Source organism: Schistocerca cancellata, chromosome 5 (assembly GCF_023864275.1).
Source record: "Schistocerca cancellata isolate TAMUIC-IGC-003103 chromosome 5, iqSchCanc2.1, whole genome shotgun sequence".
Classification (NCBI taxonomy): Eukaryota; Metazoa; Arthropoda; class Insecta; order Orthoptera; family Acrididae; genus Schistocerca; species Schistocerca cancellata.
This window is the reverse complement of record NC_064630.1, coordinates 754,056,014-754,074,738: the sequence shown is the minus strand read 5'-3', so window position 1 is coordinate 754,074,738 and position 18,725 is coordinate 754,056,014. Positions and strand designations below refer to the sequence as shown.

The following is an 18,725-nucleotide window of genomic DNA, read 5'->3' as shown; positions in this document are numbered from 1 at the left end:
AATGGAACATGGCAATCCATTGGCCATGTTTCTAATATTAATCGTATTCATAATTCGTCGAATTCCGGAAATGGTTGGGAACGTAGTGGGGAAAATTATTACTAGAAACTAATAATAATAACATCTCCTAGGCCGCATTCGCAACAGAGAGGTGTTAAAAGCACATCCTGTAATTCTGTATTTATGTCCTTACACCTGAAACCAGTTGGATTTCCCCTTTCTGCTGACGTGAACAGTCACACTAATCACTATTGGTCCACCGAAAAACCACAAATTATGCATCAGGTACCCCTCCACGGTAAAAAGAAATGGAATTCGGTAAGCGATTCCTGGAAGTCAAATTACCGGTCGTAGCCTCGAATTTTTTCCAGGAAATGAATTAAACTATGAAAATTTATTTGTTTTCTTCCGAGAAGTCGGTACTCCATAAAATAATGACAAGTGCGAAGTAATAATTAATTTACATGCTTTTGGCTATGTTAATATAGTAAAAGCCCATGCTTTACAAGAATCTCGCGAAATAGCAAAATTTCACAGGCGGGCGCTTCACAATTGGTTGCTGCAATTTAGCGCATTGATTTTCTTTCATATTTTGATTTCACTGATATTATTGGTACTAACCGGACAATAACTTTTGCTCGTATTTATATGACTTTTCACGTAGATTATGCCGAATACATCCAGAAAGCTATCACGGTTCGTCTTACCGTCACTCACATTGACCTGCTTGTTAAAGTTGTAAAAATGTGGTACTTGGTCCGTGATCGCTACGTTCATACTGCCTCTCTCTCGTGTTGCCACGAATAAATTAAATGAGGAAGATCCATTATACTTTATTTGTTCTTGCTGACCTCTTCTGTTTCAAGTTTAGTCATCTGTGAACCGAAAATATTTAACACTATAAAAACATCTTTGTAATAATCTTACTAGCCACCTTATACATTGAGAGGCGATAGTGAACAAAACACTATTTTCTTCTTTGATTTTTGAAGATGTGTTAATTACGGGTTACTCGAAAAATGCCGTTAGTTGTTAGGAAGGAAACATTGTTTATGGAAGACATCTATTCATGCTTGTATCATGCACACGATATAATTATCTTTGATCGCCTCATAATTACGGTTGTAGAATTCAAGGAAACTAATTAATCTTTGTCCAACAAATGACATTCAGATAACAATGAATTTACTGAGTACCGCTGAGCAAAAGCTAACCTTTGCAGACTAAGAATAATCTCTGTTTAGTGTAGATTCTTTTGGCTATCTGCCCGCTGTAATTAATTGAGATTAGCCTTAGCGGAAATATTACGCTTATTACAGCTCTTTCCACAGGCGAATTTCAGCGTTGTTGTGCGGCCAATTCAGCGTAAGGCTTTTACATCGCTTTGGGAAGCTTCTGTTCCAAATTTGGGACAGACGTGGTAAGCAAATTACGCCATTTATCTTGGACTACATAATGAGCGTTCACAAGCGCATTTCCTCATGTATTAATCCCGCCTTGTTTCTTCATTGTAATGAGATTACCAATTTAATTGTGAAATGTGCGCCCTAACGTCATACAATTCTGTCTTCGTACTGTATATTTAGTGCAACAGTTGACTCAGGTATATTTTGGTGCCATATTTTGCTACAGGCTTACGAAGCGCAATCTATTGTTATTACATGGTTAATCGATTCTGTGGCTTTCAATGAAGCATACTGTACAAAGATTCACGTGTAGGAGTGGTAAATGAACGCCCATTCCCTTAGTTGTGCCAGTTTTTCGCAACCCCTACTTACGAATCGTGTGTGTTATTATTATATATCATTATCTCTCTTAAAATGAACTTGCAGTTCCTTTTATGTCATTCATTGGAGTCGGGATACGTAACTCATCCACAGATTCCCGTAAACTGTACAGTTTTTTTTTTGTTACTGTTCAATTGGTATGGTAGTGCCTAATGTATAATTTGTTTACAATGCTGGTGTTAAAAACCTAATTTGAGTGACTTCTCGTCCATTAGCAATGAGTTAAGAGTTTCTTGAATCTGATTCCAAGAAATGTGCTCTACGTTGATACTAAGTTAACGTCAGATACTTAGCTGCGCTGCGGATCAATCTGTCACTACAGCCAAATATTTCGAGAGACGAGGGAATGGCATTCAAATTATGGTATTTCTGCTGCTCTAATTGTGCTGCGTCAGTGTGATTGTTATCAACAATGCTAGATCATTGTTGGCGCTTGCAAGGGTTGCACTAAAATAACTAAAACGATAGTATTTAAAACCATTTAGAGTTTGCAGTGAATTATCGCATCTTAAAGACTGTTTACTAGGTAAATCTCTGTGCATATTATATGAATTTATTAGTTGTGCGTCAAGTAACTATATAGCAATCAAGAAAAAATTGTGATACTTTGACCAATGTCGACTCATTGCCAAGAATTTTCAGGTCATTAAATAGTTCTGTGAAGAGCTGTTCAGGTAGTTTTCAGTTGGCATTGTAATATTTGGATTTTTTTTTCTTGAATCCGCGTAAAGAATAACTCAGTTTCTTTTGAATGAATTTTGTATCTAGGCTAGCGGCTCGAGTGCCGCTATACGCCATCTCCCATTTGTACGAGCATTCTGTGGATGTCCTAAAGCACACCTGAAAGATACGGTAAATATCTTGTCAACAGTTTCAGTAACATCGTGAATACAGTTCGCGTAAGTGATAATCTTCATGCGTGTGTTCGAAATATTTAGCTTAAATGCTTGTTAAATCTTTCCTTCATAAGTGAGAACCGAATCTGCTGCTGAATTAGTTGATTTAAGACTATTCAAACTGAAGTACTAACGAGTCATTTTTCTATTATACTCAATTTTCGTTAGATAATTTAATTGCGCTAATGACTTTAAATGTGTCTAAATAAAATCAGATTTTAATCTCTGAACTTTGACTGTTTCCTTAAAATTGTATTTTCTTATTGGAGTCATTTCTGCCACGTACGACGAAAAATTTAATTACTGCTACATTTATTTAAGTTCCTTGCTAAAGAGAATTATTAATGGAATTAATGAATTATTCCATATCTATGCGTGCTTTCTGCTCGTGAGATGTAAAATTCGTTGTCCCTAACAGCAAATTATCTCCTGCTGTGCTAGAATACATTAGCCGTGTATTAAGTCCAAGAAGCAACATTGCCGTCGTGTATGTGGATTACAAACTTTTTTGTAAGGAATCTCGAATGTTCATTTCTCAAGTAGTAAAGCTGGAGAAATTTTAACACCGTGCGTATTATACCTAGAAACGTGTAACTATTCAAGACACTGCACTCAAATTTGGAAAATCCCAATTCGAGCTTCTGTTGTTCTCAAACTCGTTGACGATGAGACCTTAAACATTAATCTTCCGTCGTTCCGTCTTTGACGAGGTTCTTGGCCATGCATCGTTGGGAGGAAAACTGGAAGTGAAGGAAAACATTCTGCGACCTCTGAATTCGCGAACTGGCTATTGTGTATTTCTTTCGAGCCAGTGAGGCAAAGTGCAGTTTCGTAACTACCCTTCCGAATTCCTCCACAAGAGTCGAGACGTTCGTAAGTCCCTACCCAATATTGTGGATGCATTCACCAAGTGTGATGGATGACAATGCAACCCATTGTTTCACTCGCTGTCCACTATTTAGCTTAATGGTACTCAAAAATATCTTAAACCCATCTCTTGCATCTCTTTCGTGCTCATAAGTTTGTCAATTCATCTGATTTTATAGCTGTATATACATTTTTTTTAAAGTTGTTTCTGTGTCTCGGTGACCAAGTGGGTTAACTGCCAGATGTCAGAGCCAAAGGTTCTGAGGGCAGTCATCAGTCAGTCGTAACCTTTTTTTTTCCTCTCACTTACTTGTTTCAGGTCGTATTACACGGTGATTCGAAGTCCATTCTAAATCGTACGTCTCCCTTTAAGTGGTGCGTAAGCGTTCAAAGATCAGGCGAAGGAAAGTTATAGTAAAAATACTGTTGTGTTATTATTGTGTTAGATTGCGTCACTGTGTAAACTTCCTCGCTCTCCACCTTTATGTGTGGTTGCTGCTGCGTGCGTTGTCGTGCGATTTTGGAGTAACAACTTATGGTTCTTTCTTCATTGTCATGGCCGCTGACTTATTCAGTTTCACTGCTTTGTTCGATGTATGTCATTGTAGTTTTCGATGTCAACGTTTCTCCTCTCAGTAAGCTGAGGCTGATTTCACAAGCCGGAAGCATGTAACTTAGAACTGATTGTCTTGTTCCAGGCCGTACTTCCCGACCTCGCTATGAAGATGAGCAAAGTGGGCAACCAGACAAATTCGCAAGACCCGCAAGCTGTCAACTCGCGGGTATTTGTGGGCAACCTCAACACTTTCCAGTGCTCCAAGACAGACGTTGAACGAATGTTCCAACGATATGGCAGAATCGCAGGTAAGCTGCGAAGAACAGAAGTTCTTTTAGTGGCAAAACTTGCAGTGTATTTCGCGTTTTTAATACTTAATTTGTGTACACATAGTTGTGTATAATTATTTTATTTTAGCTAATAAGATTAGGGTTTTCATGCTTCCTGTTAGACGGGCAGAGAGAGAGAGAGAGAGAGAGAGAGAGAGAGAGATTAATGAATATATTACACCATACTTAATAAAGGTCAGTTACCAGAACAAGAACAAGTAGTGTAAGGGCAGGAATTCAGATGGGCGAAACAAAACGGCAGTTGATAGAACTGACGAAAGCATATATATAGTTGACCATGTGGCAGAGATACTGATCCGCCATTGGAGAGAAGGAAGACAGCTGAGATACTACGAGAGTGACGAAACGCCGATGGCACAAATAAGTAATACAATTAAATAAGACGAGTAATTTCGCCTTTGCAACTACTAAAATGTGTGTAAATGTGTACTAGCAATTAGTCAAAGAACCACAAATAAAAATTAGTGGTCCAATATATAATCGTGTTTTGCATCAAGGAAATCAAAGCCACTAACATTAGTGCCAAACGCTAAAATGCGTAGAAAATGGGGATGCGGACTACAACGTATACGGCAAGAAAAGTACGCATTTTTGTAGTTGCAAAGACGGATTTGACATACCTTATGCTATGTGAAGTGCACCCAAGGGGAAAGGATGCACGCCTGTGGAATGGGCATCAGTATCAGAACAGTGGCTTTAGTACTCATTCTTATCTAACTTCCTACCCGAAAAGAAGCACATCAACTTAGGTGGCAGTTCAGCTCAACCACGCAGCATGTGGAATGAGCATCAGTTCAAGAAAATGCCTTTATTATTCATTCTTACCTTTCTCGCCTAAAAGAATCACAACTTCTAGGGGTCAGTTCAGATCAGCCAAGCAGTGATATGAAAAATCCATTCAGTCCATCCGCTGTTATGTTGATGATTTTTGACGGATACTCTTCCTGTATGTAACGAAAACATTGAACCAGTCTCCTGATGTAGTCTCCTTTCATTACGGGTTATGAACAGGAGCGCAACTTCATACTTCCAAACGAATGGTTCGTCCTAAATTGATACAGTTGTATGTAACGAAAACATTGAACCAGTCTGTTGATGTATTCTCCTTTCATTGCGGCTTATGAACAGCAGCTCAACTACATAATTCCAAACGAATGGTTCGTCCCATTATGTTAAAATCTAGTTTGTCTTATTTTGTTTTGCAGTGATTGTCAACTTTTTCAAAATCCGTGTGCAATATTTTGTTTGCTAATTGAAGTTAATCAAGAATGAATAAAGTATGTGTTTTTCGCGTAGTTTCTAATCCTGAAAGTGTTTAATACACAGGACGAATACTTGGGCTACAGGTCTCTGCGCCCTTTTATTACTCCTCTGATTGGTTTGCACAGTGATGTGCTGAATCGGAAGATTACTGTATCTGTGTTGACAAATACAGTTTATATTTCATCTATACAATTATTTCACATTAGTAAATTATACATGTAATAGATGTCCAATAGACCAACATGTATTCCATGTAGCAGTTGCAGAAATTTGAAATTGTGTTGCAGTGTACAACTCGTTTCTTATGAACCGTGAGCATCCAGTTTGAAGGGGTCGTACGGAATAAAGTGCTAACCCACAAGAACATATTTTGGGTTGCTACTTATTATAAGCTTTAAAAAAAAGTTCAAAGACGAAAAATTTATGCACAATGAGACACAGCAGGTTATATAGTTGGCAGCATATTCAAGCAGGATCCGCAGTTTTCAGCGTGTGATAATTCGAAAACGCGACAGATAACATCATCAAATTAATCGTTACTAGACTGAGGATTAGCACTCGTCTCCGCCGACGCCTGCAATTAAAGAAACCTCGAACCTTTCCCTCGAAATGGAGTCGGATATAGAATACGTCCGACCACATACCTCTGTATTTTCAGGAATACAACGCATGTTATATCGTGTTTTTAAAACGAGGAGATGAAAATTCATAGTTGTCAGTGGTTGCTGTTTAATAATGTCGTAACGGTAGTAGATTTATAAAACCGCAGTGATAATTTTTTCTTTTGGTTTTTTGCAAAATCCAGTACTGTGTTTGCCGGCCTGGATGGCCGAGCGGTTCTAGGCGCTACAGTCTGGAACCGCGCGACCTCTACGGTCGCAGGTTCGAATCCTGCCCCGGGCACGGATGTGTGTGATGTCCTTAGGTTAGTTAGGTTTAAGTAGTTCTAAGTTCTAGGGGACTGATGACCTCAGAAGTTAAGTCCATAGTGCTCAGATTCATTTGAACCAGTACTGTGTTGCTGCGTCGTGGTCTTTAGTCCAGAGACTGGTTTGATGCAGCTCTCCATGCTACTCTATCCTGTGATAGCTTCTGCATGCCCCAATACCTACTGCACTCCTACATCCTTCTGAATCTTCTTAGTGTTTTCATCTCTTGGTCTCCCTCTACGATTTTTACCCTCTACGCTTCCCTCCAGTACTAAATTGGTGATTCCTTCATGCCTCAGAACGTGTCTTACCAACCGATCCCTTCATTTAGTCAGGTTGTGCTACAAACTCTTGTTCTCCCAAGTTCTATTCAGTACTTCCTCATTAGTTACGTGATCTACCCATCTAATCTTGAGCGTTCTTCTGTAGCACCACATTTCGAAAGCTTCTGTTCTCTTCCTTTCTAAACTGTTTATCGTCCATATTTTACTTCCATACGTGGCTACACTCCATACAAATACGTTCAGAAGCGACTTCCTGACACTTAAATCTGTACTCGATGCTAACAAGTTTATCTTGTTCGGAAACGCTTTCCTTTCCATTGCCAGTCTACATTTTATATCCTCTCTACTTCGACCATCATCAGTTATTTTGCTCCCCAAATAGCAAAACTCCTTTACTACTTTAAGTGTCTCATTTCTTAATCTAATTCCCCCAGCATCACCCGATTTAATTCGACTGTATTCCATTATCCTCGTTTTGCTTTTGTTGATGTTCATCCTCCTTTCAGGACACTGTCCATTCTGTTCAACTGCTCTTCCAGGTACTTTGACGTCTAACAGAATTACAATGTCATCAGCAGACCTCACACTTTGTATTTCTGCTCCATAGATTTTAACTCCTACTCCAATTTTTTCTTTTGTTTCCTTTACTGCTTGCTCAATATACATATAGAATAACATCGGGGATAGACTACAACCCTGTCTCACTCCCTTCTCAACCACTGCTTCCCTTTCATGCCTCCTGGGCTCTTACAAGCACCATTTGGTTTCTGTACAAATTGCAAATTGCATTTCGCTCCCCGTATTTTACCCCTGCCACCTTCAGAATTTGAGAGTATTCCAGTCAACATTGTCAAAAGCTTTCTCTACGTCTGCAAATACTAGGAACTTAGGTTTGCCTTTCCTTAATCTATCTTCTAAGATGAGTCGTAGGGTCAGTATTGCCTCGCGTGTTCAACATTTCTACCGAATCAAAACTGTTCTTCCCCGATGTCGGCTTCTACTAGTTTTTCCAATCGTCTGTAAAGAATTCGTGTTAATATTTTGCGGCCGTGACTTATGAAACTGATAGTTCGATAATTTTCACACCTGTCAACAGCTTTCTTTGGGGGGGTTGGAATTATTATATTCTTCTTAAAATCTGAGGGTATTTCGCCTGTCTGATACATCTTGCTCACCAGATGGAACAATTTTGTCATGTCCGACTATGATTAGTTCTAATGAAATGTTGTCTACTCCTGGGAACTTGTTTCGAATTAGATCTTTCAGTACTCTGTCAAATTCTTCACGCAGTTTCATACCTTCCATTTCATCTTCATCTACGTCCTCTTCCATATCCATAATATTGTCTTCAAGTACAGGACCTTATATAGACCCTGTATGTACTCCTTCCACCTTTCACACCTGTCAACAGCTTTCTTTGGGGGGGTTGGAATTATTATATTCTTCTTAAAATCTGAGGGTATTTCGCCTGTCTGATACATCTTGCTCACCAGATGGAACAATTTTGTCATGTCCGACTATGATTAGTTCTAATGAAATGTTGTCTACTCCTGGGAACTTGTTTCGAATTAGATCTTTCAGTACTCTGTCAAATTCTTCACGCAGTTTCATACCTTCCATTTCATCTTCATCTACGTCCTCTTCCATATCCATAATATTGTCTTCAAGTACAGGACCTTATATAGACCCTGTATGTACTCCTTCCACCTTTCTGCTGTCCATTGCTCTAACGGGAAAATTTCCAGCCTACGCGGCGATTAAAATGAGCAGTGACCGACAGATCGTAGTGGCGGGCAGCAGCGTTGCCGTTCTGCTGCCAGTCCGCTACACAAGACATACTGGACGTACCAAACTGGCAACACGGCGAGCACGTGACGCTCGACTAACGACTGCGACTGGGTGGCGGTGGTCGCTGTTACTCCACGCGCTGAAACGTCATTCAGAAAGCAATGTTAATCGGAGTATAACATCTGTCGAACTTGGTAGGAGCAGAAGTATCCTTACTTCTTTAACAGAGTAAGTTCAGAAAACAGGCTGCAATGGTTCAGAATTTTCGTGGGCTGTTCGAGAACCTTGAAGGAAATGAGATTTGATCACAGTAAGCAGAAGCGCCCGACGCATGAAAAAAGTTAAGTCAGCGTTACAGTTGTGCCACTCTTCGAGCAGACTACAATAAGAAACAGCACTGACCTTGCAGCGTTTGGTCCGACTTTTCATAGGTAATGTACAGTACGCCATGGTCTTTTTTGCTCGTATGCCACTCTTATTTTAATTCACATTTCTTTTTCAAGGTTACCCTTATTTAGATTACACAACTAAGATTTATGGATAGCAGAGACCATTTTCTGTGGATCTGACACACAATTTTGGATCAATTCAATCTTACTAGCTACTTGTTCCGTATTTCTATTCTTTTTACGCGTAATTTTACACTAAATAAGTCATTCAACTTGAAAAAATACAAAATATTTTGCACGTTTATCGTTGGTAATACTATCATTGATTCACGCAAAATGATATTCATAAAACTTAAGGATTCTGATTGGGTTTAGAAAAGAAAGGTCACAATATCGGTGTTATTTTCGATCGACTTTCTGTTCGCACCTTCGTTTTCGCAGATGTACTATCAGGAATGAAAACGGCAACTAACAGATTAACCAATATGTAGTAGTTCTAGACTTCCGTCGTTCCAGTGGTATGCATCTTCTGTGTACGTGCGACAAGCTCATATACAACAGTTCTGAGGGCAGTTAAATGTAGCATTTATGTTTTACGTAGTGTTGGTTACGAATGACAGTTAGGGCAGATTTTGAGCACCCCTAGTTATTGGAATTTAATTTGCAAACACTCTGCTACTTCTGTGCCAGTTTTAATAGGACTACGGAAGTCCATAAGAAAAACATATTTTGTATGGTTTCAGATTCAAAAGTGATGGTAATAATATTTAACAACACAGTAGCTCTCAAACACTACTCATTATCTTCGTAGCAGAAAAACCTATAATTAGCTTAAACATTATAGAGAAGGGTGACATATGTGCTCATTACTTACATGAGCTTCTAGATTTCCACAACAATGTTTTAAGCTAGAATTCTCAGATATTCAAGGCAGTCAAATAGGAGATGATGATGAAATGAAGGTAGCAATTAAAACCCAAAAAATAGGCAATCTTGTGGGGGATATTCGATAATGACTGAGTGATATCAACAAAAAATCGTACAATAAATTTAATTTATGATGAACTCTTAGGGAAGACCCCAGAAGAAACGAAAATTGGCATTAATCCAAACATTGGTTAAGGAAAACGGCAACATGAACTCCCAAAAACGGCAACACGAACTCCCATAGCGGAATAAATGTCATTCAGGGAATGCACCCACATCTGAAATCGGACAGACGATCCCAAAACAGCTTATTCCACCTGTAAAACAAGGAAAGAAATGTTAGCTGCAGTTTGTGAAGGTGTGAGGAATTATGTCCAACGATTTGGTATATATTGAAGTGAAGCAAGCATAAGTGATCCGCATTGTTGCAGAATAGTCTGCTCTACTTCATTCAGTTCTCCCATACCCGGGGTGCAGGGAGGACCACCCCACTAACTCTCACTGAAAGGAATAATCTAGTGTAGTCAGGTGTTTTTCTTTCAAGAAAATGATTTAAAAGTCGGTATTACGGAGTTTTTCAACAGGATCGGAACTGGAACTTTTCGCGGATACTTAAGAGTCGCAGTTCGCCTTCCAAAATATTAAAAAATACTCCAAATTCCGGTGTAGCCTCCCTCTCCTTACCCAGCAAACTATCGTATGGGAGGCCCTGATTCATTTACTTCACCACAAAAAGGCCATGATTCAGTAAGAGGGTAAACATTACAAATTGAGGGGGGGGGGGGGGAACAAGTGGCGGTCGGGGAAGCTTTTACATAGCTCTGGTGAAGCCCGTTTCAGTCACTGATTTCAGATGGGGTATGCTAGGCACCGACAAGTTAATCACTGTCCAATAACGCTCAGAGTACTTGTAGTTCAAGAGAACACAACACTTACACATTGTATAGTAGTGATATTCCCAAGTAAAATATACGTTCTTTTCTGGCGAACTTGACGTTGGCACTCTTTGGTAATCGTAATCTCTCGTAGAAATAAAATGCCTGACAGACAGTTATAGTTTGTTGAAATGTAGATTACAGTTGCATCTCTTTAACAGCTCCTTGTACATCACAGAGAAATATTTGATTCGAAATATAAATAAATGCCGGCCCCGGTGGCCGTGCGGTTCTAGGCGCTTCAGTCCGGAACCGCGTGACTGCTACGGTCGCAGGTTCGAATCCTGCATCGGGCATGGATGTGTGTGATGTCCTTAGGTTAGTTAGGTTTAAGCAGTTCTAAGTTCTAGGGGACTGATGACCTCAGATGTTAAGTCCCATAGTGCTCAGAGCCATATATGTAATAAATTACAAATATATAACCAGACGAACATTTTTTTTTTAAATCGTGCAGCCTTAGTTTGGCTGACATTATCAAATCAGTAACGTTTATCTTGAATGTGATATATTGGACAGTTAGGTAATTATACTAATTAGCTTGTACCATATAAAATCAAAACAGCACATTTTCTTTTAAACGTACCTCGTGTAATCTTAAGAAAGGATCCTATTGTTTACTTTGGGACTTGTCGTAAACTGGAATATTTCCAATTTACATCTTGTGTGTTTATATTTGGGATACTTTCTCCCATTATATTATACTGATCTAAGATTTATTAATTAGAGACCTGGTTACAGGTTTTAATGCTTATGTAGTCATCTTCAGATTATAAAGAACTTAGCCCCTCTGAAGCGGTGTATACATTTGCTTTGTCACTAACGCTCTATTGAAAATAATTTTTAGTATCTGCACTTAATGTCCAACATTCGTCCGTATCACTACATCTCAAATAGTTCGATTCTCTTTTGTTCCGGTTTGCCCACAGTTCATGATTCACTACCACACAATGCTGTTCTCCAAATGTACATTCTCGGACATTGCTTCCATAATTAAGGCCTGTGTTTGATATCTACATCTACATCTACATCCAACTCCGCAAGCCACCTGACGGTGTGTGGCGGAGGGTACCTTCAGTACCTCTATCGGTTCTCCCTTCTATTCCAGTCTCGTATTGTTCGTGGAAAGAAGGATTGTCGGTATGCCTCTGTGTGGGCTCTAATCTCTCTGATTTTATCCTCATGGTCTCTTCGCGAGATATACGTAGGAGGGAGCAATATACTGCTTGACTCTTCGGTGAAGGTATGTTCTCGAAACTTTAAAAAAAGCCCGTACCGAGCTACTGAGCGTCTCTCCTGCAGAGTCTTCCTCTGGAGTTTATCTATCATCTCCGTAGCGCTTTCGCGATTACTAAATGATCCTGTAACGAAGCGCGCTGCTCTCCGTTGGATCTTCTCTATATCTTCTATCAACCCTATCTGGTACGGATCCCACACTGCTGAGCAGTATTCAAGCAGTGGGCGAACAAGCGTACTGCAACCTACTTCCTTTGTTTTCGGATTGCATTTCTTTAGGATTGTTCCAATGAATCTCAGTCTGGCATCTGCTTTACCGACGATCAACATTATATGATCATTTCATTTTAAATCACTCCTAATGCGTACTCCCAGATAATTTATAGTATTAACTGCTTCCAGTTGCTGACCTGCTATTTTGTAGCTAAATGACAAAGGATCTATCTTTCTGTGTATTCGCAGCACATTACACTTGTCTACATTGAGATTCAATTGCCATTCCCTGCACCATGCGTCCATTCGCTGCAGATCCTCCTGCATATCAGTACAATTTTCCATTGTTACAACCTCTCGATACACCACAGCATCATCTGCAAAAAGCCTCAGTGAACTTCCGATGTCATCCACCAGGTCATTTATGTATATTGTGAATAGCAACGGTCCTATGACACTCCCCTGCGGCACACCTGAAATCACTCTTACTTCGGAAGACTTCTCTCCATTGAGAATAACATGCTGCGTCCTGTTATCTAGGAACTCCTCAATCCAATCACACAATTGGTCTGATAGTCCATATGCTCTTACTTTGTTCATTAAACGACTGTGGGGAACTGTATCGAACGCCTTGCTAGTAGACTATCTGAGTACTATAGGACTCAACTGCTGAGGTCATCAGTCCCCTAGAACTTAGAACTACTTAAACCTAACTAACCTAAGGACATCATACACATCCATCCCGAGGCAGGATTCGAACCTGCGACCGTAGCAGTCGCGCGGTTCCGGACTGCGCGCCTAGAACCACGAGACCACCGCGGCCGGCGATACTAGTAGATTTCCCTTAGCTAGGAATGCACTTAATGGTAGTGCTAGTCTGCTTTTCATGTCCTCCTTGCTTCGTCCGTCATTGGTCATTTTGCTACCTTCCTTAACTTCATCCATGAATCCTGATGTTACGTTTCTCGCTGTTGTCATTTCTGATAGCTCTCATTACTTTCGTCTTTCTTTGATTTGCTCTCAGCTCCTATTCTGTACTCATTAGACTGTTCATTCCATTCAGCAGATCATGTAATTCTTCTTCACTTCCACTGAGGATAGGAATGCCATCAGCGAATCGCATCATTGATAATATCCTTTTACCTTGAATTTTAATTCCACTCCTGTACCTTTCGTTTATTCCATCGTTGTATCTTCGATGTGTAGACTGAACAGTAGGGGCGAAAGAAGACATTCCTATCTAGCACCTTTCGAGCAACTTCGTTCTTGGTGGCCCTTTTTCCTCAGCATTTCGAACGTCTTGCACGATTTTACATTATCGAACAATTTTTCAGGTCGACAAATTCAAAGAACGTGTCTTGATTTCTCTTTACTCTTGCTTCCATTATGAACTTCAACGTGAGAATTGCCTCTCTGCTGTCTTCATCTTTCCTAAAGCCAAATTGTTCATCATCCAACACATCCTTAATTTTCTTTTCCAGCCTTCTCCATAGTATTCTTGTAAGCAACTTGGATGTATGACCTGTTAAGCGGATTGTGCGATAATTATCGCACTTGTCAGCTCTTGCAGTTATCGGAATTGTTTGGATGACATTTTTCCGAAAGTCAGATGGTATGTCGCCAGGCTCATACATTCTACGCACCAACGTGAATACTCGTTTTGTTGCTACTTCCCCCAATGGTTTTAGAAATTATAATGGAATGTTATCCACCCTTTCCGCCTTACTTGAACTTCAGTGCCGGCCGGTGTGGCCGAGCGGTTGTAGGCGCTTCGAATCCTGCCTCAGGCATGGATGTGTGTGATGTCTTTAGGTTAGTTAGGTTTAAGTAGTTCTAAGTTCTAGGGGACTGATGGCCTCAGGTGTTAAGTCCTGTAGTGCTCAGAGCCATTTTGAACTTAAGTCCTCCAAAGCTCTCTTAAATTCTGATTATAGTATTGCATCCCCCATCTCTTCAAATTGACTCCTGTTTCTTCTTCTATCACATCGGACAAATCTTCCCCCTCATATAGGCCTTTAACGTACTCTTTCCACCTATCCGCTCTCTCCTCTGTATTTAACAGTGGAATTCCCGGTGCACTCTTAATGTTACCACCCTTGATTTTAACTTCACGTAAGGTTTTTTTGACTTCCCTTTATACCGAGATAGTCCTTCCGACAGTCATTTCTTTTTCGATTCCTTCATATGTTTCATGTAGCCATTTCGTCTTAGCTTCCCTGCACTTCCTAGAATTGCAACGGCGAAGGCGGAGCTAGGGTCTTGCCTGCATAGCTCAGTTGATAAGAGGATTCTGCGGGACTGGCAATGGTTCGGGTTCGATTGTATCCGGTAAACACTTTTGATCCGTCGGGTTGATTACTACTTCCCTTCTTTTCTTTGTTATTTGGTTTGGAGAGGGATTCTTTGTGTACTGCGACTGTCAAGTATTTCATTGTCTTTGGTTCTTTTTCAAAATTGATTCTTAACATAAAAATCAAGATCATCATGCGGTGTAGAAAGTTGCATGTATACAAGCAAAAGCAGTAGTTAAGGAAATGTCATATTATTGTACATACTCTGGCATAAGCTTCAATAAATTGTAACTTTTTGATGTCTTCTTGCTAGTGTCGGTCATATGCCGATCTTCGGCGGCATCTGCGTTTCAGAAGGCAAAATACAATTATCCGGGGCGTACAGTGTTGTGTGGGGCTAGTCACTGCTATCTTGTAATTCGTTTCAAGTGGTCGGAGAACAGATAAGACACATTAGAAATCTGTAGTAACCACAAAACAGTCGTTATCTGTGGATGTAAATCACGTAGCTCTCACCTAATGTGTAACATCAAACGTTTACACGTGTAAATGAAATGTATTCGCAGTTGCGAATACGGACAACGATCAGCAGTATAATAGAATGACGACAGTGAAAAATGAAAAATGGTGTCGAACCGGCACTCGTAAGCCGGATTTTCCGCTTACCGCGAGCGGTCGCCTTACCATTGAGCTATCCAGGAACGCTTCACAGACAGACTCAAACTTCCATATGTAGTCAACAATGTGTAGACAACCCGCACGCGTACATTCATTATATAAGAGGGTCATTCAATAACTAAAAGAGACAAATTGGTCTTAGGAAAAAACTGTTAGTAGGGCAAGTTTGGTACTTTTATGGCTTTAAGTTGGCATCGCTGGAATGAGCCCTGACCAGTTGATGTATCAACATTGTTTTGTTTATGACCTGAAAAATACATTTCAAGATGGCGAGTCCGCTTGAAACGTCCACATTAGTTGAACAACATTCTGTTATTCGTAGAACACCGTTCTGACCGATCAGTTGCAGTTTCGACTCCCCCACTTCAAAGTCGAATTGATAACATTATTCGTGCCGACCGCCATGTGACTGTGGAAATGATAGTTGATAAGGTTCAAGTTAGTACTGGTACAATTCATAACATTATATGTAGCAAGCTGAAGTATCGCAAAACATGTGGAAGATTTGATCCCAAAGGAGTTGACGCGGCTACACAAGGAAACAAGGAGTGTGTTATGAAAGAGAAGCTAAGCACTTCCTCAACAAAATTTTGACTTGTAATGAAACTTGGGTTCACGATTATGCGTCAGAATCAAAAAGACACAGCATGGAGTGGAAGCACACCAACTCACCTGTAAAGCAAAAATCCAAACCCCAAGCATCAGCAGGAAAAGTCATGTTGACGTTGTTTTGGAATGCTGAAGGTCCAGTTTTTTGTGAAGGCAGCCATGAGAGAGATACGTCGTGGATCTCAGAGGAGAGGTGTAATTCTCCAGCAAGAGAGCGCACGTCCTCAGATTGCTCGACTAACCCGTGAAACCGTCGACAAAATGGGCTGGGAAGACTAGCAGAGTGAAAATCACATTCTGGAAACATCCCACAGGCTGTGGCTAAGCCATGTCTCCGCAATATCCTTTCTTTCAGGAGTGCTAGTTCCGCATGGCTCGCAGGAGAGCTTCTGTTAAGTTTCGAAGGTAGTAGACGAGGTACTGGCAGAAGTAAAGCTGTGAGGAGGGGGCGTGAGTCGTGCTTGGGTAGCTCAGTTGGTAGAGCACTTGCCCGCGAAAGGCAAAGGTCCCGAGTTCGAGTCTCGGTTCGGCACACAGTTTTAATCTGCCAGGAAGTTTCATATCAGCGTACACTCCGCTGCAAAGTGAAAATCTCATTCTGGAAACATCCCCCAGGCTGTGGCTAAGCCATGTCTCCGCAATATCCTTTCTTTCAGGAGTGCTAGTTCTGCATGGTTCGCAGGAGAGCTTCTGTTAAGCTTGGAAGGTAGGAGACGAGGTACTGGCAGAAGTAAAGCTGTGAGGACGGGGCGTGAGTCGTGCTTGGGTAGCTCAGTTGGTAGAGCACTTGCCCGCGAAAGGCAAAGGTCCCGAGTTCGAGTCTCGGTCCGGCACACAGTTTTAATCTGCCAGGAAGTTTCATATCAGCGTACACTCCGCTGCAAAGTGAAAATCTCATTCTGGAAACATCCCCCAGGCTGTGGCTAAGCCATGTCTCCGCAATATCCTTTCTTTCAGGAGTGCTAGTTCTGCATGGTTCGCAGGAGAGCTTCTGTTAAGCTTGGAAGGTAGGAGACGAGGTACTGGCAGAAGTAAAGCTGTGAGGACGGGGCGTGAGTCGTGCTTGGGTAGCTCAGTTGGTAGAGCACTTGCCCGCGAAAGGCAAAGGTCCCGAGTTCGAGTCTCGGTCCGGCACACAGTTTTAATCTGCCAGGAAGTTTCAGAAAAAGTATTATTTTGTAAAAATAAACGCTTCTTTCTTCAGATCAATTTGTCTCTATCATTATTGAATTATCCTCGTACATGCTCGTACAGGGGAGACATTTTAATTGAGAGTCGCTTGCTCGGTCTTGGCGGATAAATAAGATATTGCAGTGACTGTGCTGTCCAGAAGTACGATGCATTGTTTCTTCGGACATGCATATCTCAAATGTAGTATTTATCCACCGACACCTGGCAAGCGACTTACAATTAAAATGTCTTCCCTGTGCGGAAATATGCATAATGAATGTGGGAGTACAGAATGTAGACGCATTTTCCATTGAATTTCGGGCATGCAGCCGCGCAAATAAGACTTTGCCTTCGAGACGCGTATCGGCGCGGTGAAGCATGTAAGTACCTTGTCATCAGTCTTGCGACACACTCTGATGATGGCCGGACGATACGCGATGCGCGGCTGCATGGCTGAAAGTTAATGGACTATCCACGGTGCCGCGAAAAGTTGAAAATGCACATGTAGACCAATTGTTGACGACATATGAAAGTTTGGGTCTGGCTCTGAGGCGTGTTCGGATAGCCATATCGTAAGGCCACCGCTCGCAATAAGCGGGAAATCCGGGTTTGAGTCCCGATCCGGCACAAATTTTCATTGTCGTCACTTCATTACAAAGCTGACAGTTGACCATATTCATAACTGCGAATACATTTCACCTATATCCTAAAAACTGTAGTCACCGCACGAAGGAGCATAGCATCATAGACACTGAAATATCGCACGTACACAGTTGAACCTAAACATTAAGAGCAGTTGCATAATAGTTGGAGCAACTTCTGAACGCAGTACAAGAACCGTTGTGCGTGACATAGATAGGACAAGCCTTTGGTACGTCTACGTTTCTACAGATTAGTCGTGCGGTTCGCGTAAATTACGCGCTTGTGTTTGTGGTGCTGGCGGCCGATAGCGGCCCAGATATGTGCCATCACTCAAATCTGGTGAAAAGTCGTCGACGTGAGCTCACTATGATGGTAGTCAAACCAGTTTATCAGTATTCTGGCCCTATGACACGGGCAGTTGTGCTGCAAGATGACATCTCTGTCGGGGAAGACATGGAGCATGAAGGCATCCAGGAGGCCCGCAGTAATGTGAACGTAGTTCGCAGCTGTCATGGTACCTTAGATCACTACCACAGGTTCCAGGATCCAAAGTGAGTGCCCCTAGAGCATAGTATATAATACTGCCTCGAATGACTTCCGTCCATGTAGTGGTGCGTGTTTCGAGCAGCCATTTGCCTGGATGACAGCGTGTCCGGGCACTACCATCGACCCCGTGTAGAAAGAAACGTGGTTCATCTGAGCAGAATTGTACGGAATAATGTAGATAGAGAGGTACAAATTGACACACATGCTTGGAATGACATGGGGTTTTATCAGAAACAAAAAAATACAAAAATGCTCAATTTGTCCACCATCATTCCTCAACAATAGCTGTAGTCTAGGAATAATGTTGTGAACAGCACTGTAAAGCATGTCCAGAGTTATGGTGAGGAATTGGCGTCGGATGTTGTCTTTCAG

The 18,725-nt window shown here is 41.1% G+C and overlaps 1 protein-coding gene across 1 annotated transcript in view; it reads left to right on the top strand.

The window, feature by feature from the left end:
* The window catches only part of LOC126187667 (heterogeneous nuclear ribonucleoprotein C-like), a 458,272-nt gene that overhangs the window by 135,115 nt on the left and 304,432 nt on the right, over positions 1–18,725 (top strand). Inside the window, exon 2 of the mRNA XM_049928896.1 lies at positions 4,249–4,414. Coding sequence (XP_049784853.1) covers positions 4,249–4,414 — 166 coding nt within the window. The remainder of the gene's footprint in view (positions 1–4,248; positions 4,415–18,725) is intronic.